Source organism: Buteo buteo, chromosome 27 (assembly GCF_964188355.1).
Source record: "Buteo buteo chromosome 27, bButBut1.hap1.1, whole genome shotgun sequence".
In the NCBI taxonomy this organism is placed as follows: Eukaryota; Metazoa; Chordata; class Aves; order Accipitriformes; family Accipitridae; genus Buteo; species Buteo buteo.
The window spans coordinates 10,969,186-10,993,969 of record NC_134197.1 but is presented as its reverse complement, the minus strand read 5'-3'; the positions used below and the strand labels follow the sequence as shown (position 1 = coordinate 10,993,969).

The window sequence follows — 24,784 nt, the reverse complement described above, 5'->3', positions numbered from 1 at the left end:
ATCTCTGCCTTTATCAAAAGTTACATAAATACAAAATTAACCAGTGCATGTGTAATTAAATTTTAGTTTATTTTTTGTCCCTGCTTTATCTTTCACTAAACCAGTGGAGTCTCTGTGAGTTCCAGAAAAGTTAGGTTATAACATAGCAAGGGAGAATCTTAAATCCATACCTGATCAAATTTCTTCTGTTTCTTCTCCAGGTTGGAGACCAGCTGACGCTGGTTGTCTAAGTCCACCACCAGGTCATCCAGCTCCTGCTGGAGTCTGTTCTTGGTTTTTTCCAGTTTGTCGTAAGAAGCAGCCTTTTCCTCAAACTGTTGTGTGAGACTTTCAATTTCCTTCTGGAGTCTCTTTTTGCCTTCTTCCATGGTTTCTATTGTGCTGGAATATTCCTGTAGCTTCTTCTTAGAGTCAGAGAGCTGAAATTTGAATTCATAGGACAAATCTTTATAGCAGTGACAACAAAGCTTGGCAGAGAAGGTGGCCAGGAGACAATCAAGACCCAGAAATCTTATCTAATTTCACCCATGTGAAGTTAATGACCAGTTACCCATCACCCAGGCCTCATAAAATGAGGCAGACAAGCCTAGTATGCAAGACTATCTTGGGAGCTACCTTGCATTTGTACCTGTCCTAGACATCACACTTTAAAGAAGAGGGAGACTTCTGGTTCCATTGTGGAGCTTCACTGATGCCATCTGGGCTAACAGCACTTGTTCCCTGAAGGTCCATGTGCTGTGCCAGGATAGTTCTACAGGTCTGAAACCTCTGGAATTACTGACAAACTCTCAGTGATGGGCTAGTGATTTAGCTATGGCACTGATACCTGTATCGTCAGTGTTGAAATATGTCTCTCCAGATTTTGTTTTGCTTCTAATTCTTCATCCAACTGCTCTTGCAAGCTGTTCTTCTCATCCTCCAACTGACGAAGCTTGGTAGACACGTTTAGCTTCTGCCGCGTTTCTTCCTGAAGCAGCTCCTACAGTCACCACATCAATCAGCAATACGGTCATTAGTTTAGGTCTTTTTATAGTGCATTTTATAAATATTGTAGATGAGCTGTTCCTGGATGGAAGTTTACCTGTGTATCTTGTAGCTGAGATCCTAAGGTTGCAACATCTTTGGTCAATTTGATTGTCTTGCTTTCTGCTTCATTGAGCAAACCAGTAACATTTTCAACCTCAACCTATGAGACACCGCAGTGAATAAACTCAGTTATTTTGCACAACTTCAGAATCTTACTACAAACTTTTGTTTGCTCTAGATTGAAATCTTAAATTTGAACAGGATCTGAATCTGCTCCTATGCTTCTGGGTCACCTCAAGCACCAACAGTGTTTCTATCTTAAATGGAATTCACAATTTTGCCATAATTTTGCTGGACCATATGTGGGATTTAGGTCCTGTGGAACTAAATCCTACACACAGACTCTGCAGTTTCTGCATGTGTCATCTCTGTGACCTGTTTATTAAGACCCCCAAGGTCTAATGCCATTTTTGTCTAGTTTACCTTAGTGTTTTATTACTATATATCAAAACCTAGTCATATTCATAAGGCAATACTAGTATGTCCCTTTCAATGAATTGCAAAGGGGAATGGGGATTTTTGTGGATTTTCTTTCCTCTTCCCAAGTTTGACAGAAGTTGATGCATTTTGATTATATTTTCTTATTTATCCACTGTCGTGGTTTAACTTTAAAATAATAAAGAAAAGCTTATTGCTGCTTTGAACAAAGTTGTAACAATAAGCTTGATTAGTATCGCTGGACACAGAACATCTGCTAAAGCACCATTTAAAATGATCTTTAGTTATTTCTTACTAGACACTAAATCATAGATAAGTGAGCATTCTCCTTTTGTTGCCATTTTTTCTGAGCACAACATATGTGTTTAATAGCTGCCTAATCCATTTCCAGAAGCCACATTCCTATCAATGTTCCCCACCACCCAAAAATGAATGAACAGAAAGAAACTGTAAAATATGCAGCACAGTCACTGAACCAGCGGTGGCATTACAGACTGCAATGTGTACAGAGCGATGGTGAGATTAAAAGCTCTCACTTCCATGAGACAGAGTGATTGTAATCGTTTAAATGTGTGATAATTGGGGCAGGAGTTCAAGGTAGGAACCCTACAGATGATTAAAAAAATGAGCATTTTGGCTGAAGTGGACAGGGCCAGGATTCCTCCAGTTATACCCTCACGGAACAGTATAAACTGGTCTTCTCAAGCTCAAGGTGTCACAGCAAAAGGTCAAACTCCTTCCTACCTGTAACTTATGAACTTTTTCATTGAGTTCTGTCCGAACACGCTCTCCATCAGTGTATTTGGACTGTAACTCTTGCAGCTGTACTTCCAGCTTCTTCTTTTTGTGCTCCACATCTTGCTTGGCCTGATTCAGGCTCCTGACTTCATTAGCCAGATCAGCATTGTCTTTCTCCAGTGTCTGTTTGGTCTTATCCAAGTTTGCTTTAGCCTACAAGCATGAAGTGAGGAAAGATGATCTATAAAAGGAAGCCATGTTATCTAGTGGATAGTTTTCAGTAAGGTGGATTTTTGTTTACCCGTTTAAATTGTTCCAGCTGCTCTGTTAGCTCTTCCACAGCTTGAGTGTGCTTTTGCCTCATCTCCTGGACCTGGGCTTCGTGAGTTCGAGTCTCCTCCTCCAGAGCTCTCTTCAGCACTGTGACCTCCTGTTCACGCTTTGCTCTGGAAGGTAACACACATAAATGGAGCAGCAGCAACATAAGTGTTCTGGTCACTGGGAAAATAGCACTACTGCACAGTTAACACACAGTATTGTACTGAGATTGGTGACGGTTTTTTTTGGCCCATGTGCTACATCTCCATACCTGAGTTCTTGCTGGGTGGCTGTGGTATCCAAAGTATCCTCAAGCTCTGTCTTAAGAGCCTCCAGCTCTTCACCTAGGTCTCTCTTCTGTTTTTCTGCTTTGTTTCTTGCAGCTCTTTCGGACTCTAAGTCTTCCTGGAGATCAGAGATGTGAGATTCCAATTCACGGATCTTCTTGAGGGCATTGTTCTTCTGACTAGTTTCATCTTCAAGCCTGAAAAGAGAGTATTTCATTTTATGTATTAAAAAAAAAAAAAAATCACTTTGAGGAAATTGATATACAGAGATTAAAGTTTTATAGGTGCTGTGCAAGAAAGTACCAAAGAAAGAGGGGGGACTGATGCAAAAAAGATCTGGCAGCTGTAAATTATCAGGACACAATGCCTGGAGGTGCTGATCAGCTGATTCAGCAAAAGTTTTGATTGAGTGTTGGCCCTCTTACATTTGTACAGAAAATCCACTGAAACTCTGGAATGGATCAGGGTCAGATTCTTAAGTAATTTCTGCCTTTTGCCTATGAAGTATGTTGTTAGATTTTCATTCTTTACTTGACAGCACTGCCAATGCGATTGGGAAGAAGAATTTTCATTGCTATCTGTGTTTGTGGGCACAGATTATGTGTTTGTGGGCAAACAATAGTATAATTATTTTTTGCAAAAGGAAATTTGGAATATGGGGAAGGCATGCAGGGTGGATATATAACTGAGACATGAGATTCATGGCTGCAGCATCTCAATGTCTGGGAAGGGGAGAGACACCTGTTCCAGCCTGGGTTTTCCACCTGTATGCAGATTCAGGAGTGAATACCTGGCTAGAGCAGCCTGCAGCTCTTCCTCCTTCTTGGCTAGTTGTGCTTTCAGCTCAGCAATTTGTGCCTGGAGCTCTGCAATTTGCTCATGTAGATCACTTGACTCCCCTTCCAACTTCCTCTTAACTTTCTCCAGTTCTTGTCTGCTTTTCTCTTCTTTCTTCAGTCGCACTGAAAAAGTAAGGATTTTGGTTATGGGAGTGCAATAGTGCAAGGAGTCCTTAATCTGATCTTGAACTTCGGCAAAAAAATGTTTTGGCCTCCAGTAAGGCCATACGTTTAACTACGAGTCACTGTGTTTCTGAAGCAATATGCAATACCTTACTGTCATCACTTATTTCTAGCCAAAGAATCATTTATCTTTCTCCAGAAGCAGCATTAATTTTTTTCTCAATTTTCTCTCCTCTACTCTTTTGTATGTAAAAAACCATAGGTATCTATGATTTATGCACCCTGGGGTTTTGGTGATTCTCACACACAAAATGGCTTTAGCATAAGAAATTTGGAAAACATCACACATATTTTTTAGAAGTTCTCACCAGATTCTGTTTATGGTTTTCTGTTTTGTGCCAAGGCAGAAAAACTGATATAAACCACTTTTGTTGATGTTACCTTCAAGTTCTGAAATCATCGATTCATGTTTGTTTTTCAGCTTTGTAAGATTTTTGGCTTTTTCTTCTTCTTCAGCAAGATTTGTTGTTAGATCGCTTATTCTTTCCTCAAGGAGTTTTCTTTCCTTAAAAAAAAAAAATACTTCTGTTAACAAAAGTGTCTGTCATTGGTGATCATGAAGCAACTCTTTGCCAACTAAAAATGTCCAAGGTACTGTCTTTTTATGCTGTATTTCTTGAGATTGTAGTGGTACATTTTGATTTGTCAATTACAGAGGAGCTGAGGAGTGGTGCTGCTATTAAAATCTTGTACTCTAATGGCTGGGAAGTACAGGGCCCATTTCAGAAGAGCATCCCCTTTCAAAAAGTACTGGAATACATGCTTACTTCCAGTTTCCACTGTGAAGTTTGGTTGAAATTAGTTGAAAACCAAGAGAGTTATTTACTCTGCTTGGGGCCAAGAAGACATGTCTTCCACTGATGGTGCTTGATTGCTGTGAGTATTTTGCTTGAAGACATAGTTACCACGAGATCTCAAAACCAATAGTTTTACACAATTTTGAATTGTTTAAATAAGCATGGAAATATTATCAGAAGCTTGTTCAATAGAGGCTGGACTGATGATCTGGTGAATCTGTACACCCATGAGATTACATAGTCAAGAGTATTCCTGTTGTTCTAGTGGAAGAGAAGGTTTTCTCTCCTCTTGCACTGTTTTGACAAAGTAAGAAAATGGACTCACAACCCTTACCTTGGTTAGCTTGTTATTCTGATCTTCCATTATGAGAATATCATCTTCCATTTTCTTTATCTTGCCATCTGCTGTTACTTTTTCAAGTTGCAGTTTCTGCCTTGCAGCTTCTTCTTCTTCCAGCTGTTCCTCAAGGTCCTTTGAGGGGAAAAAGAAACCCACAAAATGTGAATTCTGGACATAAAACACCACTTAGATTATAGGAAATGCCACCTGTATATGGGGTATGATGTAGACTTTGTTGTTTTTATTAAGAGCTAGACAATCTGTAATGCTTGGTGATTTAGAAGGAAAGATTTGTTAAAATAATTTTTTAGAAAGATTATTTAAAATTGAGATGGGGAAGAAGAGAACACTGGAGGAAAGAGCATCAATTAATTGTTCTTATGTCAGTGGCACAGACATACATTCTACAGAGGGCTGCACAGCAAGCACTTTCGTAAGATGTGAGGTTTGCCAGTCTCTTTTTCTCTGTGAGATACAAGTTATTGTCTGTATTTGTCACTTATGCCTCCTTACCAGCATTTGTTGTTGCATCTTTTTCTTTTCTGCTTGCAACTGCTGGCTGCGCTCCTCCTCTTCCTCAATTCTGGCTTCCATCTCATGCAGAATCTCTTCCAGCTCTTGTTTCTTAGCAGCTAAACGGACTCTCATCTCTTCAGCTTCAGCATACAGTTCAGTTTCTGCCTGAAGCTGTTCCTGAAGGAGGTTCTTCTCTTCACAAAGCTACGCAAATAAAATGGATAGGAAGTTAAGACTTGGATTGCAAATTGCCCTAAGGTGTCTTTTTACTAGATAGTCCTAGTGTACAGGCAGGCGGCTCTACCACAGGTTCTTGTGTGGACGGTAGGCCTCTACTGAAGTAACTGGGAGTTTGTCTGCACTGAACTTTTGTTCTGGACCATCGCTGTGAATACAATCGTGAGTACAAAGAAAAAAGACACCTTTATTGTAATAGCTTCTAGAAATGGTGAAAGAACAGCTAGAGTTTTCCAGAGGCTCAGTGCTGTAAGTCACCTGTGTGTGTTTCAGTTCCAGCTCCTTCAATTCACTCTCTGCTTTTTGTTGTCTTTCCTTAGTTTTTTGTAGTTCTTCATCCTTGGCCTGCATTTCTTCCTCTTGGCGGGTGACTTGCAGCAGTGGTTTCACCTGAAAATAAAGTTTTTTTCTAAGAATGTTTTCTATCAGTATTTATGCTACTAAGCAAGGTACTTAAAGGTGCCAGGCTGACTGGCACTAATGGTAGCATTGTCTGTTGTAGCTCAGGTAGTGGACAAATACTGTCCAGCCAAACTTGATGTAACCATCTTTAAACCAGCAAGCCTCAGCAGCGTTGCTATTTTCCATCTCTGTGCTAATTCTTGGAGCCTTGTGAGCACCTCTGCCTCCAATAGCGTCACTTTTTGAATGGCTCCAAGCCTCTTTTCATCCATTGATAATGTACAAAAGCTACATCTTCTGCATAGAAAGGTAACATGCACATGCAGGTGTGTGTTACTGCCTATTTCTGTTTGCAGAGGAGGTTGCTATCAGTGCAAGTACGAACAATTTTCTGAATCCAAACTGAAGGCCATTCTTGAAAAAAATCCAGGCCTCTTCAATAGGAAAATGGACTTGATTTGCTTGAGTGCCTAGCAGGATGATGTTTAGTGTCCCAGTTAGGGAACTCCTGAGCTACTGAGTCCCCCCTAGATACATAACTCTGCATGTTCACAAAATTCAGTTTTACTCTGTCTTCTCATTATCGACCCCTGTGAAATGATTTCATTTTTAGCAATTAAAAAAACCCCCGTATGTGCAAAATCTTTTACAAATCTCTGCTTAACTAGTTTTTTTTTTCTTCTCAAGCTAGAACTAACTTTAATGTTAATGGCATTATATAACTATTCAGAGTATCTCTAACCCCAAATTTTGTGAAGCTAATGAGGCTCTTGCCATCAGCTGCAATGGACTTTGGAACAAGGAGTGTGCCTCACATGATACACCTTGGTATCTTGTGCATTTAATTTCATTTGGAAAGCTGAGGAGAGATTCACTGATAGCAGTCACTCACTTTAGTGAACAGTCTCCACCATTGCCAGTTCCTCAGCTTCAGATAAGCAGCACAATTTCTTTGGATAACCTTCATTGCAGTCAGCTGTTGCTGTCTCTTGGCAAAGGCTCTGCGATTAAAAACATAAAGCAAATTGGTTCCGTCTGAGCATACAAGGTGTCTGCAAGATACACGCATTAAACAAAGAAACTGGCATGAAAGTCTGCTGATTAGCCACATGGTTTGAGAAGTCTGGCACAAATTCTTTTGTCACTTAAACAGTGCCTGTGCTTTCTTGAGGAAAGGTGATAACTCTGTTTAGCTTTCTGGTATTTTTAGTCTTCTGGTTTTTGGCTGTTTGCACTCCATAGGTAGGCATAAACCACGAAGTATACATCTGGTTCTGGATGCGAACATCTTTGCAGAGTGCATGGGCAGTCAGAACTTGCATTGATCATAATTCTTGAAACCTATTATCTTTAAATTTCTTTGCTCAGCAATTTGAAAGCCTTGGTAGTGTGCAGAAAACGGGCATTATTGTTAATAGTTTTGTGATGCACGTTAACTGAGATCATGCTAGGTGATCAGTGCTTCATGCCCAAGTTGTGTAAGAACTTATTTTATGTTTTACAAATGCCAGTGGTGCTGCTACTTGTAATAGTGTGTAAGACTCCAGTCATAGGCTAGGGTGCTCCTTCTGTCTCTTGTACAAACACATGTTTAAATGATGGATCACTGCCTCGGAGATCTTACTGTACAGAGGGTGTAAGTAGCCTCACAATGTAATTGCTTCTCTGTATTTATACTAATAAGCCTCTTCTGGGCAGGAAGCGAGTCCTTCATTGGACACAAGTTGAGTTGTAATGCAATACAAATAATAGATAATAATAAAATGTCTTGATATCTTCAGTTTGTTACACAGAGAACTAAAGGCTACTGTAGATACTCTGCTGCAGAAGACATTCTTTTTGTTAGCACATATTCTTACTTTCTTGCTAGGTAGCCTCGGCACTGAGCCTGGAAGGCGATAATGACATCTGTGATCTTCAGGTCTCTCTCTTCTTCCAGGTGGGCCAGAACGCCAGTTCTGAAGAAAATTTTACTCTGTCCAATTCTGTACAAGTTGGGATCGAGTTCTAATGCTTTGATCTGGAGGAAGACAGGGATATTTGTTAACTCCAGTGCTGAGGTTTAGGGTATTAAAAAATACCTTTCATTTCTGTTCACTCTCAACAGCTTTTATATAAGAAGTATAGACCTGATTATCAATAGGATCAAAAGTGCTTTCCTCACCATCAGTATGCAAGCCTGCTTCCCATCCATAAATCCTTTAGGAATAGCATTTGCAGCAAGAATTTCATATCTGCCAAAAGATGTCGATGTTAGGGAGGTTGAAACACATCAGATTATTTTGTCCAGACAAACATTTCTAACACCACTACTAAACCCAGCGTTAAGACTGAGTGAGGGATTCCTACCGCTGACGGAACTCCTGGAAGACAATCCTGTTGGGAAATCCCTGCCGGCAGATACGAATACCTTCCAAGACACCATTGCAGCGCAACTGCTCCAGCACTAAATGGGCATCAAGTTTGCCAGCCTGAAAAGGGAAGAGAAAGTATTTTTAGCACAGTAGAAATTTACAAAAATGTTATGGGCTCCATATCTATGTTTGAAGACATCATTCAGCTCTCTGATGTGCTAGTATAGCAAGCAGCTCAACATGAATAATGTGCCAGGAGTCTGAAAATCGAGTGTTCGAAATTTACCCTTTTTTCGTGATTTGGAATGATACAGCGGACAAAGTTGGGATTAGTATTCCTTAAGGTGGTCATCAGTTTGGTCAGCTGCTCCTTATAGAGTTGGCCAACGGTACGGAACATGCCTTTCTTGGTTTTTGAAGCACTAGGGAGTGAGCTTTCAGTCATCTTGGCCATCTGGTCCAGCCCAACTATACGGTCCACTGAAATATAAAAGAAAGCATGAATGGAACTGCTTATATAAACTGTCCTCAACTCACATTACACTTGTCACTGGCATTGTTAAACTGCAGCTTCCCACAGAGGACCAATACATTTTTGATGCAGTAGAAGCTTACTAACAAAAGTACTAGAAGAGCCTTCTGGGTGAATAGTCTACTTCTGTCAAACATGAAAATGAGGATCTTTGTTAACTAGTGACAGAATGGAGCAACTGAATACACAGAATATATTTTATTTTATGTTTGCTCTAAAAAGGACAGTCCTTCTGCAAAATATCCAGTTGGGTAGGTTGGTGTCAGAACCAGGAACAACAACATCTCTTGAGTCCCATCTGTTACCCAGTGGTTCTCAAAGTCTAGCTAATCATCTCCCTCCATTATTTGATAATTGTAAGCCACCTTGCTTGTGTTTGCATGCACATTTATGTCTAGGTAATAAATATTTATTCTGTAGTATATGTGTTACAGATCCATATAAACTTTTTGAAAACAAAGTGTTTTATATGCATACAGACATTCTTCTGATGGAGTTTAGTTGAGATTATACGTCGCTGGAGAGAACTGTGCAGGACTTCTGGGAGAGGAGTGTGTAAGCTAAGTCATTTATAAAACCCAACAATAACCTGTATTAAATGAGGACTACAATATCGCATATTCAGCAACGTTATAACCGTGTAATGAATAATTCTTATTCTGTTGCTGAATAATATTAAATAAGGAAACTTTTTGATAGTGTTTGAAAGTATCTAATGATGCTTTCCATAAATATGTCTTTAGAATGCATTATTTTTGTTTCTTAGTTCAGTTTGTTCTATGCTTGTTATTTTCATACTTGTGTCCTACCAGCAAGGGATGGCTGTCAAAAACTTCTCGTAGAAGTTTCTCCCTTTAAACCGCATTACTGATTTAGAGTTGCAATTCATACCGTCTTTCCAAAGGTCTGCTACAAATTTGTCTGAAGACTGGTTCAGGAGAGAAGTCACGTTGTCATTTAGCGGATCCATGTTCTTTGTTAGCCAGGCAGTTGCGTTGTAGGTAACCTGCAGGAAACAGTGCTATGTAAAAATCTGTGTCTGATAAAGAAATCTGGAGTCTCTTAAGAACACAGGGCGCTGTCCTAACACAAAATCACACAAATAATAACAACAACGCGAAAAGCTTTCTATGGTTGAGAACTGAGTTGAGTATTTATTCTTACAGGTACTAGCATCTGAGAAGCTTTTTGCAGACATATCCGTGTGCCTTTAAAAAAATCTGCTTGCTAGAAAGGAATCTGAATCACTTGGATTTTCAATAACCCTAGTGCTGGTTATTTTTGTTCTCATGTGAGCTTAGTGCAGCGATGAACATTTTGCAAATCTTATTTCATATGTTATGTAATTAAAGCACTTACTACATCCATTATATAATTAAAGGCATCCCTTATCAATGCAGGTACCAGACTGTTTCTTTTTTACCATTTGGGCATCAAAGAATCAAAATTCCCTAAGTCAAAATAGCTCAATCTGTCCAGTACCTTGCCTGCATAGTGCATTATACAGAACTCGGTTTTATCCTTGAGTTGCTTGGGCTTCTGGAATTTGGGATGGTTGCCTTGTTCTTGACATAGTTTCTCCACAAAGGATGTGTCAGTAGCTTTGGGGAACCAGCACTCTTCATCCAGCAGAGCCAGGACACCTGGAGGGTTGGTCTACAATGTAAGCAATAGCAGATCAGTATTGTCACAGAGAGAGACAGAGCATCACTTTCTTTATTCCTTATGTTACAAATCCTCCCAGGCAACAAAGCATCCGAAATACCTTAAATGGTTCTCTTATTGTACTGATACATAGCTGACCCCGATGCAACCTATGTACTATCCACCTATAGAGATAAAAACTTACTGGTCTTTCAATCAGCTCAATGCAAGGTTGCAGGTCAAGGCCAAAGTCAATGAAATTCCATTCAATGCCCTCTCGCTGGTATTCCTCTTGCTCCAGTATAAACATTGTGTGGTTGAAAAGCTGCTGAAGTTTCTCATTAGTGTAATTGATGCACAGCTGCTCAAAGGAATTGATCTATGAAGAGGGAAAAAGTGAATTCGTAATGTTAGAAAGAGACCTTCAAGAGGGAACTTAAATGACAACATGAAAGATGTTATCTTTCATTTCTTTTTACATATTACAATAATTCAAATGTAAGGATCCATATTTTTCTAATACAAGGTCTTGGAAATTTACAGTAAGTTCTCAAGTGGTAAATCTTTGAACTGGGACCTGTTCAAGAAACCATAAAAAGCAGACCCTTGCTCTAAACACCGAGCCCCACAGAAGCCCAGCAGGAGCATGCTGCCAGCCCCCAGCCCTTCCTGCCCAAGGGAAAGGCGAGCAGCCAGGTATAGTAGGCCTTTGGGTTGTGATGGCCATGGGCTGCTAGCCAGCTTGAAAGAACCAAATTGTTTTTGTGGCTCTGAACTTAGATATTTGTCATCTTGCATCCAAACCACTGCATGATAATAAGGAGTTTAGCCAGCTGTGTCCCACAGTACATACCTCAAAAATCTCAAATCCAGCAATATCAAGGATCCCCAAGAAGGAAGCACCTTGTCTTTTTGTTTTATCAAGAGCTTTGTTTACACGAGCTAGAATCCAACGGAAAAGACGTTCAAATTGTGCCTTGGCCAAAGCCTCTATGGCAAAGTCTGCCTGAAAAAAAGAAGAGAAAACTGTAAGTGAAAGAAGAAACCCAATTAGCTGCTAATTTCTGTAGAGATAGTGAGACAGAAACCTGACATTTCCCTTTAGAGAAGATGGAAGGAAAAAAAGAAGAAAGGAGAACAGTTTCAGGAGAGCTGAGGAGACTGCAAGTAGATACCTGCTCTTTGGTCTGAGCTTTCTGAACAACATCTCGTCCTACTTTGATCCTTGGGGTTAGAATAGATCTTGTGAAATCTGTCACATTAATCCCCATCAGGTGACACACTTTTTGTGCAGCTAGAATAAGAGAGTGAGATTTTTTCAGATTGAATTTTCTCTTAGCAGGTCAGTAAGTGTGAACATGAGCAGCTGAGCAAGTATGTGAAGTTATTTATCTTCCTTAAAAGCTCTTCAGTTGTACATACAAGAGATGCCACTTGCCATAAAAGTATTATTCGTTATCCAAGCAGCAAATTCACTGCTCATCAATTTATGGATTCAAGATTACTAGAAAAGGTAATGATAATTGAGCTGATTTTAAGTATGGTATATCTTTTAAAGCCTGTGAAGTATGTATGTAATAACAATTAAATAAAAAAGACTGATAAAGATTGCTTAGTCAGCTGCTATTTTATTAATTTCTTAATGTTAACTAAGTTTTTTAAGTGTCAAATCATACCAGTATTGTCTGGCATAGAAGCTTGATCAGTGTTTCTCTCCTTCTTGAAGACAATATTACCCAGCTGTAGGACAGATGAAACAACCCTCAGTATAGCTGTAAGAGAAACGGATAATATAAATGAGGAACAGAATGGACACATTTTCAAAGCTCTATTCTCTGCAATAACAAAGATTCATTCTATTGCGTATAGTAGTCTGTACCTCTATGGAAAGAGCTAGGTTTGTTTTAAAAGACTGTGCCATAAACCGCAGGAGTTTGAGAGCTGATTGAGCAGCATCTCAACAATCTGCGCGGTGGAGTAAACAGGTCAGTCTGGGAACACCAGCACCTCTGAGCTAAGTTGTGCTGGCTCCCCAGGCAGACCCCCAAGTCTCAGGAATTCATCTCCCACTCTCAGTGGCCTGTAGCATCTTCCCTGCTCAGTCACTTGATCATCTGTATCTCTGTTTTTAAAACAAACAAACAAAAAATCTATGAATTACCAGCAGCTGCAAAAATGTGTGGCACTTCAAAAGCTCCAGTTGTGAAGGACATGCGGATATTTAGTTGTGCAACTAAAATCAAATGTATATACAAATCTTTGAAGGATTAGTGTCAAAAGTACAGAAAAGTAATTGATTAATGTTTGATTACTAAAATATATATAAATGTGATGTCACCTAACTTCAGGTAGTAAAATCTACTGATGTTACAGATGAGACTGTATGAAACCAGGGAGTGCTATTTGTTTATTTGGTAAACTTACACAGGAGAATAATACTGTGCTAAATGGGCTTCTATTTTAGAGCATGAAATCAAAGGGGTTCAGACAGTAATATGACTCCTATTGTTGTAATGGAGGATGCTGCTGTCAACACCAATACACATGCCCTGGCAGGAGAACGAACCAGTCTTCATCAGTAACGTCATCTGAATCTACCAAGTCTGGGATTTGCATTGCTGTCCTGCAAGGCAAGACATTTTTTCGCAGCATCCCTCAGTCACTGATGCAGGGGTGGGATGTGATTGAGCTCTGCTCCCGGCTGCCACGGCTGGTCCGAGGCTCAAGTGATGGGGTGACACTGTTTCTGCCACCAGGTGTCACTTGGGGCATGGCAATGTGCATCCACGGGCAGCGCACACTGGCATGCACCAGCTGAAGCCCTGCACTCCCAGGAACAGTGAGAGGGGAAAGCTACACTGATAGATGTCTCTGGCAGGCCCACATTTTCAAGATAGTTTAGTTGTTGGTTCATGCTCTTTGTTTTTATTTCTCTTTTCTCTGAATCAGTGAATACAAGTATGAGCTATTTGAGCCTGTTCCACTTCTTTAAAAATTAATTCAGAATATTTTGCAGCTTTTTTATAGTAGTTGTTGGTAAGTTCTGGGAAAATGGCTTTAAATAGGCATTACTGTTGTTAGAGCAGGCTTGAATTCAGTAGTCTGTTTTGGGTATGTATGGAGTTCTAGTGAGAAATCTTCCCTTTCATAAACACAAACTACCTTTCAAAACACCATGTGTTACAGTACTTTTGCATGCTGACAACTGCACTGATGCTGTGGAATTCAAGTGGGTCAGGAGTGCATGTCAAATTCCTCTTACAAGCAGGTCTGTGGAATTTCTAAGACTTCCAAGAAAAAGCCTTGCAATTCTTCGTTCAGATGGACAGCAAAATATTGTGACAACTGTTTTATTTGATCCATGTTTAAATTACTGTATGGAGCTGCCCTGTGCATCACCAATTGTTCTGTTCATCACAGAGATAATTTCTCTTTGATGATATAGACTCTATTTTCCAACATAGGTGGTTATTCTTCAGTGTTTCTTTCACTGTGTTTCCAGCAAGTGCTGCCAGTTTAAACCTTTGAAGGAGGTGGTTTGTAAGAGTTTTCACTATTGCCTTCAGCTGCTTCCACCAGTACCCACTGCAGCAATAGGAAAAGGTAGGCCACTGTAGTAATTTTTTAAGTAGAACTTTTCTGACAACAACCTAAAAGCAGTAGGTCATCATTAGATCTCCTTGCAAGGCAAAAACAGTCACAAGACTTCCTGAAGCATCACTCTGTTTAATACAAAGGTGGCAATGATTCTAAGGACGTTGGTAGTGTTCTGTGTTATGGATCTATGACAGTGGGTGCAGTGTCTTCATGCCAATCTATTGTCAGCCCCTGCTATCCTCCACGCAGATTCCTGCTGCTGGTTTATGTTTTCTTCAGGCACTGTGGTGCCACCAGTTTAGTTGCTTGCTGTTACTGGCTCTGACCGTGCTGCTTGTGTTACGTGATCTTGAGCCTGTGTTTAGATCCTGCCTTGATCTTGCGTCTCTCCTGATCACACAGAACTGATTTCCCGTATCATTCTTAACGTGAGGCAGAAACAAATCTGTGCTTGAGAAGTTTTGCCTTATGAGAAAACCTTCATTCTCTTTCCATGAGACATCTATGGTTTAATTCATCCAATACCTCCTGAGAGGGAGGGAAATCTATGGTCACTAATTCACAGTGCACTTCTTAGAAACAGTAGCTAGGTAATGGTTGGTGATAGTTTTACACAGAGGAAGTAAGAGGCAAAGAGGTTAAATAACACAGGCACATTTAGAATGCTCCAGTTGGTAGTTCATGCAAGATCACACTTTTCCAGAGAAACATGGACATAAAATCTAAATAATCTTAATTTTCTTATATGAATGTAGAATCTTACTTCATATGTGTATTTTGCAAAGTGATTATTCTGGACAGAATTAACCTTTGTGCATTTGCATCTCTATATAGTGTCACTTGCAGGTGTATACCTTGAATGCAATCTTGCTAACAATACTCACCTGTCTGTTCTTCCTCAGTAAAGCCCATAATTGTCATGGCTTCCAAGGTCTCCTGGAACATCTCATCATCTTGTTGAGCAGGAATAGGTACATGGCCATTAGATAGAAAGGTATAATTGTTGAAGCCTTCCAGCAACAGATCATCTAAAAAGCAAAGAAGAAAAGCTTTACTTAAATGCATCAACTTTATGCTCTTAGTTCATGAGTTGTCCCAGTGAACAACAGGGAAAAACCCAGTGTTTTCACCAAAGGAAGACTCTACTTGTATCAAGAGTTTAGGGTTTTGTGGAGCACAAATATTTTCAAAATAACTCTTCATTTAGCAAGATTGATTGTGTTAAGTTTCCAGTTTTCATTAGTAACTGAGGAATGTCTCTGCCCCTCAGTGGAATTTTGCACCCTATGTACTCAAATCTGAGACATTCTTCCCAAAATTCTTTCATTTAATGCCATGTGTAACCTACTCAGAATTACACCTCTCCCTATGGGGATTCATATCAGGTAATAATAAGAATGGAACCAGGTGACAACCATAGTGGGCTAGACCAAAAGACTCTTCAGCCCTATGCTGTGGCCAACAACAGATTCTTAGGTAAGGAGCATAAAAAAACAGGGAAAATGCAGAGTTATCCATTGCTTTATACATTCTTTGGCAACTAGTGATTTAGGGAAAGATATCATATTTGAACCATGATGTTCCAATACATACTATGTCTAATCCTTTTTTTGGATCCACTTACACTTTTCACCTTCTCAACATTCTGAAGCTATAGGTTTCACAGTGTAATGATGTGCTGTGGGAAAGACATTCTCTTAATTCATTTTAAAACCACAAACTAATATTTTCATTTGGAACCCTGATTTCTTTTGTGCAAAAAGTAATGAATAATTCTTCCCTATTTGTCTTCTCAATATCATTCAAGATGGGGTCTGAATGGGTTTACATCTCCTGTAAATTGAAACATCCTGTAAACTGCAAACAACGTGGCTTAAACAGGTGGACATCAATTGAAGCTTTCTTATAATTCACTTGAGAGAAGTATTTTCTATAGCTAAAGAGCTGTTTATTTATAGAAAGGATTGAATGACATACAACTAAAGAAGTTAAGATAAATTACTTAAGTAAGCCATTGTTAAGACTGTTCAATGAGATCTAAGAATCATTAGCAAGTAACTTACTTCTCATCTGTTCAGAAGCTCCAGCAATCAAATAGTAAAAGATATGAAATGTTCGCTCATCTTTAGCCTGACGAATAGCACGGGATTTTTCAAGCAAATCTGTTTGTCAAGTGTGTTAAAAAAAAATCAATAACATATTTCAGACCTTCCTTAATTGTGCCATCAGCCTCAGAACCATCAATAGCATTCTTGAAATATTTGCCACGAGCTTGTCTAACAAGAACATGCGTCTAATGCTGTGGCAGGAGCTCTGGTATAATTCTCACCACAATGAGTAGATCAATTTCCTACCTCTTATTTTGTATTAAATGCTGGTAATCATGGTAATAAGCACCACAATAGACATAGGTGCTTCTAAAATCAGATATATAAAAATAGTATTATCAATGTAATTCACACCACTTTTAAAATGAAGTACCAATATGATTCTTTCAACATAAGGTGGGGCTGCCAGAAGAACAGTTCTTGAGGCCAGTATTGTAAGTATAGAAGCAATAAAAGCAAACTTTATTTATGGTCCATTTTTGTGACTATAAACTACTAAAAATGAAGTTGGCAATAGTGTATTTCAACACCAGTCAGTGATTCACTCTTTAAAAGCTATAGTGCTATAGACAAAGCTTCAGTTAAGAGCAAAAAAATTAAAACCTGATTTCTTCTAAAGATCACTTGTCAAAATAAGACCAGAAAGATAAACTGTTTGTTGCTCGGTGCTACATCCAAGAGATAAGGTCATTCTTTATAGCTGCATCGTTCTTATTTCTTGGAGCAAGCAGCTCCTTCTCTATGCAAAGATGAGCAATGCAGCACTGAGGAATCTAGCTACATACTAATTTGTTCATTAAAACACACTATCTCATAAACATAACCAAGGGAACAGGCAACAGTACTTGGCAAGCAAAGTCAGGCTAAGCTGAATTTCCCTGACACGTCTGTACTTGTTTCCTGAAAAAAGACATTGAGGTTATTGAGGTATAGCTCACTGCTCTGTGTGTGTCATTTGAAACAGCAGGGCAGTATTTAGCATCCAGAGCAGACAAAGTTGTCTGGAAATACCTCATACTTGATGCTCTCTGGGGCATCAGCACCAGCAAAATATTTGCTTCAGTTCAGTTGAGGGAGTTTTGAGAACAAGTAATTTCTGACCATGGCAGTTTAACAAAATATGCAGAGATCAAGTCAATTTCCGGATAAATTGTCCCTTGGTTTGACAAAGGGAGAGAACTGTAAGGACTCTAAGACAGCTTTTCTGACCGCACCATGTTCTTTTGCTTTTCCTGTCTCTTTTGTCTTTATTAATAAAAAGTCTTTAGAGGGGTGGAAGGGTGTCCTGGTTCAACCACGACAAAGGGAAAGGTATATCCCTTTTACTAAAATGACCCTTCAGTCCTCCAGACATGAACTAGAAAGCTGTCATACTAGGTATCATATAGACTTCTCCCTTACCAGGTTATTCTCAATACTTTTTCTTGGAATGCCTCTACCCCAGTACAACCTATATATGACCTTTGCAATACCTAAGCAGCTGGGCACATGCAGCCACAGGCTTGATCATTCAGTCTGTAAGGCTCAGGACCCTTCCCTTACAGAAGCCAGGGTGCACAGGGCTGAGGGTAAGATCACACTGAGCATCTGGACTTCAGCCCAACATGCAGCAGGGACTGGGACAAAGTGCCAAACCTGGACTTGAAAACTGGGAAGCACTCTCCAAGTTCCTGGGTAAACTGTAGTGATGATACCGAGCATTAGGTGTTTTTTAAAAGTGCCTGTCACAGCACCAGTAAGAAACAGTGAAGTTCCAAAACTTTTTATGCAGCTGGAAATGTAGACCACAGGGAACCAGTGTGACCCATGCAGGATCACATTGATATGAAACGAAACGACTACATGGCTCTCAGGACCACATGCAATCTTAACCACAAAACAATCTTTTCCCATTATTGTATTACTGGGACTCTGCTTTTAAAGTCCCCTGCCATTGCCTTTAGGTATGGTGCTTCCATTTTCTGAAGCTGTATATGGGGAATAGCACACTTTCCTATAGCTGAGAAAACAGACCTGAAAATATAAACATGAGAGTAAGACAAACTGAGAAGCTGGTATCAGCACAAATGGAGCCACTTCCCACCGTCTTTGTTTATACTAGCCTCAGCAACATTTGCCTTTCTTAGACATGCAATGGAGCTTGTTTATCTTGCTTCCTTTTGCTCACCCTAGTTAGCTTCCAGTGCATCTCACTGAAAAGGATACAAGTCTCTATGTTTGCTCCGACAATGTAGCCTGTCACATCAAAGTTGATGCGGATGAATTTGCCCTGTGAATGAAAAGAAGACCTAGATTGGGCTGTTCTTTCAGGTTATGCCAGATTTTTCCAATATTAGTTTTTATCCTGTTTAATAAGACAAGTACATCATCTCCTTAAGAATAACATGCTTGACTTCCTCCTGCTGGGACAACCTGCGGAAAAGCCTGAAACGAAGTAAACTTCTCTGATATTCCCTCTGCAGAGATTAGCCCCCCCATTTCATTCAGGCACTTAGCGGGAAAGGAGTCTTCCCTACTGGACCAGGCTTTGGAAGCTGGGAAGATGACAACGTCTGTCTTCTACTTTGATTTCCACAACATCAATGAGGGAATAGCATTGGATCTGTGTAACTCCCTCTGCTAAGGTTCATCTGCATGGATCCTGAACTTTGCAGGGAGAGAGCAGAGGTGGGAGAGGGGGGTCTGCAGGGAAAACAAGCATCTGCCAGTGCTTCCAGAAAAAATTGTCATCAAACAGTGACAGCCCTCAGTTCACATCATTCTAACTTGAATTTGTATGACTGTTTTTTCTTTTTCTCCTGTAGTTTTTAATTTAATGTATTAACCACTTTTGCTAAGTAATAGTCACACCTTAACACCTTATGACGTATATGCCAGTGGTGCAAAGAAAAAGGAAGTACAGACTTTGTTTGCAAGTATGAAGGTGGAGATGTCCTGGAGCAGGAATTGACTCTGGAAGGCCACACATAGACTGCTAAATTGTGAGAGGACAATGGTACTGTCAAGTTTGAGCTTGATCTTTAATCTTCTATAAGGCAAAATTCCTATTTCAGAGAGGAATTCTAAACTGTTTTTAAGGGATTAGTTTTAAGATGCTATTTAGAGTAAAGCACTGATGAGGGCCACTGTCTGTACATTGAGGTTTAAAAGATGCTGTAGCTACCCCCTTCCCCCATAGACCCAATTGGATTTCTCCTACTTACGAATCTGGAGGAGTTGTCATTCTTCACAGTTTTGGCATTTCCGAAAGCTTCAAGAATAGGGTTTGCCTGTAGAAGCTGTTTTTCCAGCTCACCCTAAAATTCATTCGGATGCAGTTAACCCTAAACTTCATAATTACTTAATTAAAACCAACGCATTTACACTGGAGAAAAATGTGAAACATAATTTAAGCCTTTAACTTTTTTTTTTGCTGAATACTGGACTTCATGTGGATTTGTTTTCATTCTCCGTTAATCTTTGTGTTTATATATTTGTGCAGTTGACTGCTGTCCTGTATACATGACCCTTTTCCAGCCCTGTTGCCTGTGACAGATCAAAGTCTATTAATCTGTTTAGCATCATGACTGGCCTTTCTTAAAAAAATGGGTCATTCAATGTAAATTATTTTTTTCCAGTTTAATATAATTTTTAGAAGGGATATTCTTAAAGGAACCTCTAGCATGTCTTTTTCAAGTTAGTTTACTGAGATCCTTTGCTAGCAAATGACAATGTAATTAGAATAACTTGCCGAGAATCATTTTAATGTAATGCAGCACAAAGCTACAAAGCACATTTCATCCAATCTATTAATAATGATCCATGCAAGGCTATTTAGGTTAAATATGGAAATGCATTGATGTATTTCAAACTAGGATAATGAATTATCATGCAAACACACAAACTTTGTATTATATTGTTAATTGTGATTGGTAATTGCTAATGAAACAAATCATGCAATGAAACAAGCATGCATTTAATACTCCTATTTCTAAACAAATCAATGAAGTTGAAAAAATCCTTTGCTTATGAATACAGCTTTTCTGAACTTTTCATTCAGGTCTGTCCTATGAGGTCACTCAATTTCACATTTGCTTCTTGTCATCCTATTCTTTGAGTACTGCTCTGCAGTAACATGCGTTATTTCAAATAACTCACCCTGAAAAGGAAAAAGTCCTTGATACATAATATGATATAATTTAAATAATTTTAATTAGAATATAAGGTAATATTTAGGTTGAATCTAGGGGAAATAATTTGGAAAATGAAATTGCTTCCCAATTAGTGCACAAAACTGATAACCTTTTTCTAGAGGCTGTTCCTGAATGTCTTGTAACTTATGTGGCAATGATGAAAGCTGCCTCAAAATATCAGTAAAAAGCAACAGATTGTTAACAAATGGCTAAACTTATCTGCATGGTCATGAGACGGCAGAATGAGCGCCTTCCTGAGAGCATAGATCTTTTGAGAGCTAAGGCATGTATCAAGACTGCATTTTGAAAAAAAGAAAAGAAAAAACCCACCAAAAATCCCCCAGAACTTACTACCTAAGAGTTAGAGGGAAGGAAGATTTCCAAACAAGCTAATATAGGAGTCCTAGAATAACTAATGAATTCCTAAAAGTGTATGAAATTTCTCTGTACTGAGAAACTCTTTCCAGTTACACTGTGTAGACTTAAAAACTCTACTATAAGCATAGGGTGTTGCTGAAATCAGATGGTGACAGCTAAAATAGAGCCTTGTATGCTAAACTGAGAGAGATACCACCTGCTTCTAGTGAGAACTGAACTATGCCATAAACTTGGGGGATAAAACTGTGGCTCCAAATTAACAGCCTTGTATGCAGCTGTAAGTCCACTGAACTTACAGAGTTGCCTATGCCAGCAATGAATTAGGTTTTTCTTTCAGAGAGCTTGTCAAATGAAATACTAAATTAACTAAGGGGCAACACACTGTCCTTTGTCATAGCCAAAGTTTGAGAGGCAGCAGTCAGAACGGGGGAAGAAAGACCCCATTAAAAAAAAATAAAATCCCATTTGCCTGGCACAGAAAGAGAAAGAATATGCCAGCAAACCTGCCTATATTGCCAAAGCATTGGTATGCTGGTGCAGCACACCACAACACAGGAGCGCCCATGAGGGCTTGTAAGAAACTGCCGTAACACCTGCAGACACACGCTGCAGTGGGAATTGCTCTGTTACACATCATAGCAGCAAGCTAAGAACATGCTAACTTTTGCAGATGTGAACAATTCTCAACAGTTGCATGAAAATGTAAAATTGAAAGCAATATCAAATGGAAAGCATGCAGCCAAACAAATCAATCAAACACTGTGAGGTTTAGGAATTATTTCACAACAGTCCTAAAAAGTTCAACCTGAAGCACAGAAAGCATTTGGGTATTTTCATTCAGAAATCACATTGCTCAATTTCAGGCTGAGTGGCTCTTTCAGGATCGTGGGAAATCTCATTCAAACTATGGCAATTTGAACACACGTAAAGAAGAGAGTGGTATTTGAAAGATGACCCTGCCTGTGTGAGACTTCATTCTTTACCATGGAGCCTGACACAGTTAGGGTTGATATGTGAGAGCATTTGGTGCTATTGTTGCTTTTTATCATATCATACAACATATTTCAACAAAATCTCTCTTAAATTTGAGGTGCAACAATAGCATGCAGATCTACACTCAGTGCCTTAAACACACATCAAACAGTCTAAGTTACTCACGTAAGAAAAAGATGGACCTTGCTGTATTGAATAACGTGGTATAAAACAAGTGTCAGTATCATTTCCATTACACAGACATTTTTATTGTTTTTCCTGTATTAAAATAACCAATACACAGTTTCCACGCAAATAAACCAGGAATACAAATACAATCATCTATTGCAGACATACCAAGAGTACAAATACTATTAACATATAGAGAGCATTTTAACTGAAGGGAAAAAAACCCTGAAGCAAAGGGATGGGGTTTGGATCCAGTCCCAGGTTAGTCTCCCAGGCCCAGACAAGGACAGATATTTTTATGGTAAATCCCCAGTTCTTCTCTGGTGCGACTGAGGCATTTTGCTATTCATTATTTTTTCATAACTGAAATTGCTGTGTCAGTAGTCCCAGTCACTGAATTACTATTTGTCAACATGTTATAGAACAACTTAGACTTTCTCTCAGCTCCTATCTGGTGGATATTTGCCTTCAGGTCTTTCTCAGGGCCAATGTGATCCTGAGACTCACATAGTTCCCCAGAGGAGTCAGCAGCAACTGCAGTTACATGCCCATTAGGGATGGCCTTGAAACCACAAGTTCACTTCCCCCTGCCACTGAGCAGGGACCTGGTAGGAAGAAGTAAGTTTCTCGCATAAACATTCAACAACAGAAAACGATGCCTTTAGTCTTGCACCATTTCCACTAAATTTAATCACAGATTTCTAGAAAATACTATTCAAAGGGACATCTACTCCCTCCCCTGACCCACAGCAGAATCTGCCGTGCATAAACAAACAATTACTTCTGGTGGAAGAGCCCAGGCTGCACACCCTGTGCTCTGGATCCTCTGTCTGCCAGGCCACAGGGTAGGCAAGGGCAGCTGCAAGACCCAGGACAGGTGTGGTCATGAGATTTTTGCCTTGTTTCCCACTACCCCACTAATTACTCTTTTTGGACCCAGCCTTGCATTTGGAACACACTGACATGTCTTCCTGATTTAAGCCTGTTTTGTCATAAAAGTGAATTGCTACATTTTTTTTGCAGAAGTTTGAGTACCATTCAAAAGGCTGAAAATGACATAGGAGCGGGAGTTGTATCATTGCAAACAGCAAAGACAGTTGAGAGCCTCAGCCACACTAATGATCTCCGGGAACTGGGCAGATATAAGCTCGTTATTATGGTTCAGAGCAAGAAAACGAACTTCAGTCACTAAGGCAAGACTATCACAAATGCTGAAGCAACAAAGTACTTAAAAAAAATTGTGCCTTTCAGAATTGTTTTCTCTGACAGAGGGGTAAAAAGAAAAGACAAGTTTTATACTGGCACTCTTTGCTGGTTAGTAAGAAAACTCACTTACCAACAAAGCCAATCAAAACTTTGGAAGTTTAAATGCTGGTATACATTTTTGTGATGCAGTTGGACAATGTGTTAGTTAAAGGCTTTCCCAAACTTCTTAGTTGCCAGGGGTCAAGGGTAAAATAAGGACCCGAGCCCTTCCAGGCTTCAAGGCCTTCATGCTAGGATATAAATAGGTGCTATGCATATGGAAAGCTATGAATATTTCTCTTCTAGCAAAGTACGTTCTGATTTGATGCCTAAAAGGGTGTCAAACAAAAGGGTTTTTCCATAAACACAGAGCTGTGATGTAATTGTGTACTCTTAATGTCGACTGTTTGGCAAGCCACAGACGTTGACTTGCTGTTAGCACAGTCAGCTCAGTACAGCCCTAACAGGCTTGAAGAAGAGTTGGATATGGAAGAGCTCACTTACAGTGATGCTGATGTCCTTTTTGCCCTTATGCGATGAAGCAACAACAGCCAGGTACTGAATGACCTTCTTGGTATTTTCTGTCTTGCCAGCACCAGATTCACCTCTGAGGGAAAAGAAAATAACACAAAAGAAGGTAGGTAACTAGTGGACTCCTTCTGCCATGTGATGTATTTAGTGTATAAAAAGAGGACTGGAAAGTGCCCGACTCAGTATTTACCCCAGAACACCATCTCTCCAAATCCACCTGACTTCAGCATGCAAAGAACACATTATCAGAGCTATATCTCTGTCCCGACAGTATTTTGACTGGACGTTGGGCCATTTAAGGCAATTCTAAAACATGATGCATTTTTGAACAGCAGTTCATCTTGCTTTGGCAGCATCTGAACATTTATGAAAAGTGGAGCTGGCAGGGAGTCTGCTTGTATTTTAAAACCAAAAATACAACATTAACGATGATGTGGTACAGCAGTAAGAAAAAACATCAGCAGTAATACAATAGTTTTCTCTTCTGAAACTCCGGCATTAAAATAGACTAACAGCTTGTATCAGTGCTGGACAACAAGCGAACGATCCTGCCTCATCTGAACTCCGTGTTCAAACGCTCCTTGAATTCAGTGGGACCAGAGCTGGGACTGCCTGAGGTGTCTCTGCTAACCGGGTAATGAGGGACGTCTTGTGTGGGGAGATGTCTGACCAGCAGAATTGGCATCCCGGCTGTGCTCTGTGCAGTGTCCCTTGGGAAGCAGGAAGGCAGTGGTTACTTTTCACCTCCCGGAGGACTTCCAGGGTTAAGTTTATTTACAACTCTTAAGCCTTCTCTTAAAGTAAAATAGTGGTTTTCAAAGTACAGCTACAAGGGCCAGATTTACACAGTCTTCTCAGAAGAACATTTCCAGCCTACTTTT

General features: G+C 39.7%; 1 protein-coding gene across 3 annotated transcripts in view; it reads right to left on the bottom strand.

Annotated features, from left to right (window-relative positions):
* The window catches only part of MYH11 (myosin heavy chain 11), a 61,727-nt gene that overhangs the window by 10,536 nt on the left and 26,407 nt on the right, over positions 1 to 24,784 (bottom strand). For 2 of the 3 annotated variants that reach the window (XM_075058977.1, XM_075058975.1), the window contains exons 5-32: positions 23,877 to 23,979; positions 22,125 to 22,145; positions 19,620 to 19,712; positions 18,622 to 18,685; positions 16,372 to 16,470; positions 15,193 to 15,336; positions 12,388 to 12,483; positions 11,887 to 12,005; positions 11,565 to 11,717; positions 10,917 to 11,090; positions 10,550 to 10,723; positions 9,959 to 10,073; positions 8,822 to 9,015; positions 8,531 to 8,652; positions 8,346 to 8,415; positions 8,041 to 8,201; positions 7,074 to 7,182; positions 6,038 to 6,169; positions 5,540 to 5,746; positions 5,021 to 5,158; positions 4,271 to 4,394; positions 3,658 to 3,829; positions 2,852 to 3,064; positions 2,564 to 2,708; positions 2,269 to 2,475; positions 1,082 to 1,186; positions 827 to 979; positions 171 to 419 (exon numbers count right to left, since the gene is read on the bottom strand). In XM_075058977.1, the coding sequence (XP_074915078.1) occupies positions 171 to 419; positions 827 to 979; positions 1,082 to 1,186; positions 2,269 to 2,475; positions 2,564 to 2,708; positions 2,852 to 3,064; positions 3,658 to 3,829; positions 4,271 to 4,394; positions 5,021 to 5,158; positions 5,540 to 5,746; positions 6,038 to 6,169; positions 7,074 to 7,182; positions 8,041 to 8,201; positions 8,346 to 8,415; positions 8,531 to 8,652; positions 8,822 to 9,015; positions 9,959 to 10,073; positions 10,550 to 10,723; positions 10,917 to 11,090; positions 11,565 to 11,717; positions 11,887 to 12,005; positions 12,388 to 12,483; positions 15,193 to 15,336; positions 16,372 to 16,470; positions 18,622 to 18,685; positions 19,620 to 19,712; positions 22,125 to 22,145; positions 23,877 to 23,979 (3,856 nt within the window). The remainder of the gene's footprint in view (positions 1 to 170; positions 420 to 826; positions 980 to 1,081; positions 1,187 to 2,268; positions 2,476 to 2,563; positions 2,709 to 2,851; positions 3,065 to 3,657; positions 3,830 to 4,270; positions 4,395 to 5,020; positions 5,159 to 5,539; positions 5,747 to 6,037; positions 6,170 to 7,073; positions 7,183 to 8,040; positions 8,202 to 8,345; positions 8,416 to 8,530; positions 8,653 to 8,821; positions 9,016 to 9,958; positions 10,074 to 10,549; positions 10,724 to 10,916; positions 11,091 to 11,564; positions 11,718 to 11,886; positions 12,006 to 12,387; positions 12,484 to 15,192; positions 15,337 to 16,371; positions 16,471 to 18,621; positions 18,686 to 19,619; positions 19,713 to 22,124; positions 22,146 to 23,876; positions 23,980 to 24,784) is intronic. The other variant, XM_075058976.1, reaches the window with a different exon arrangement.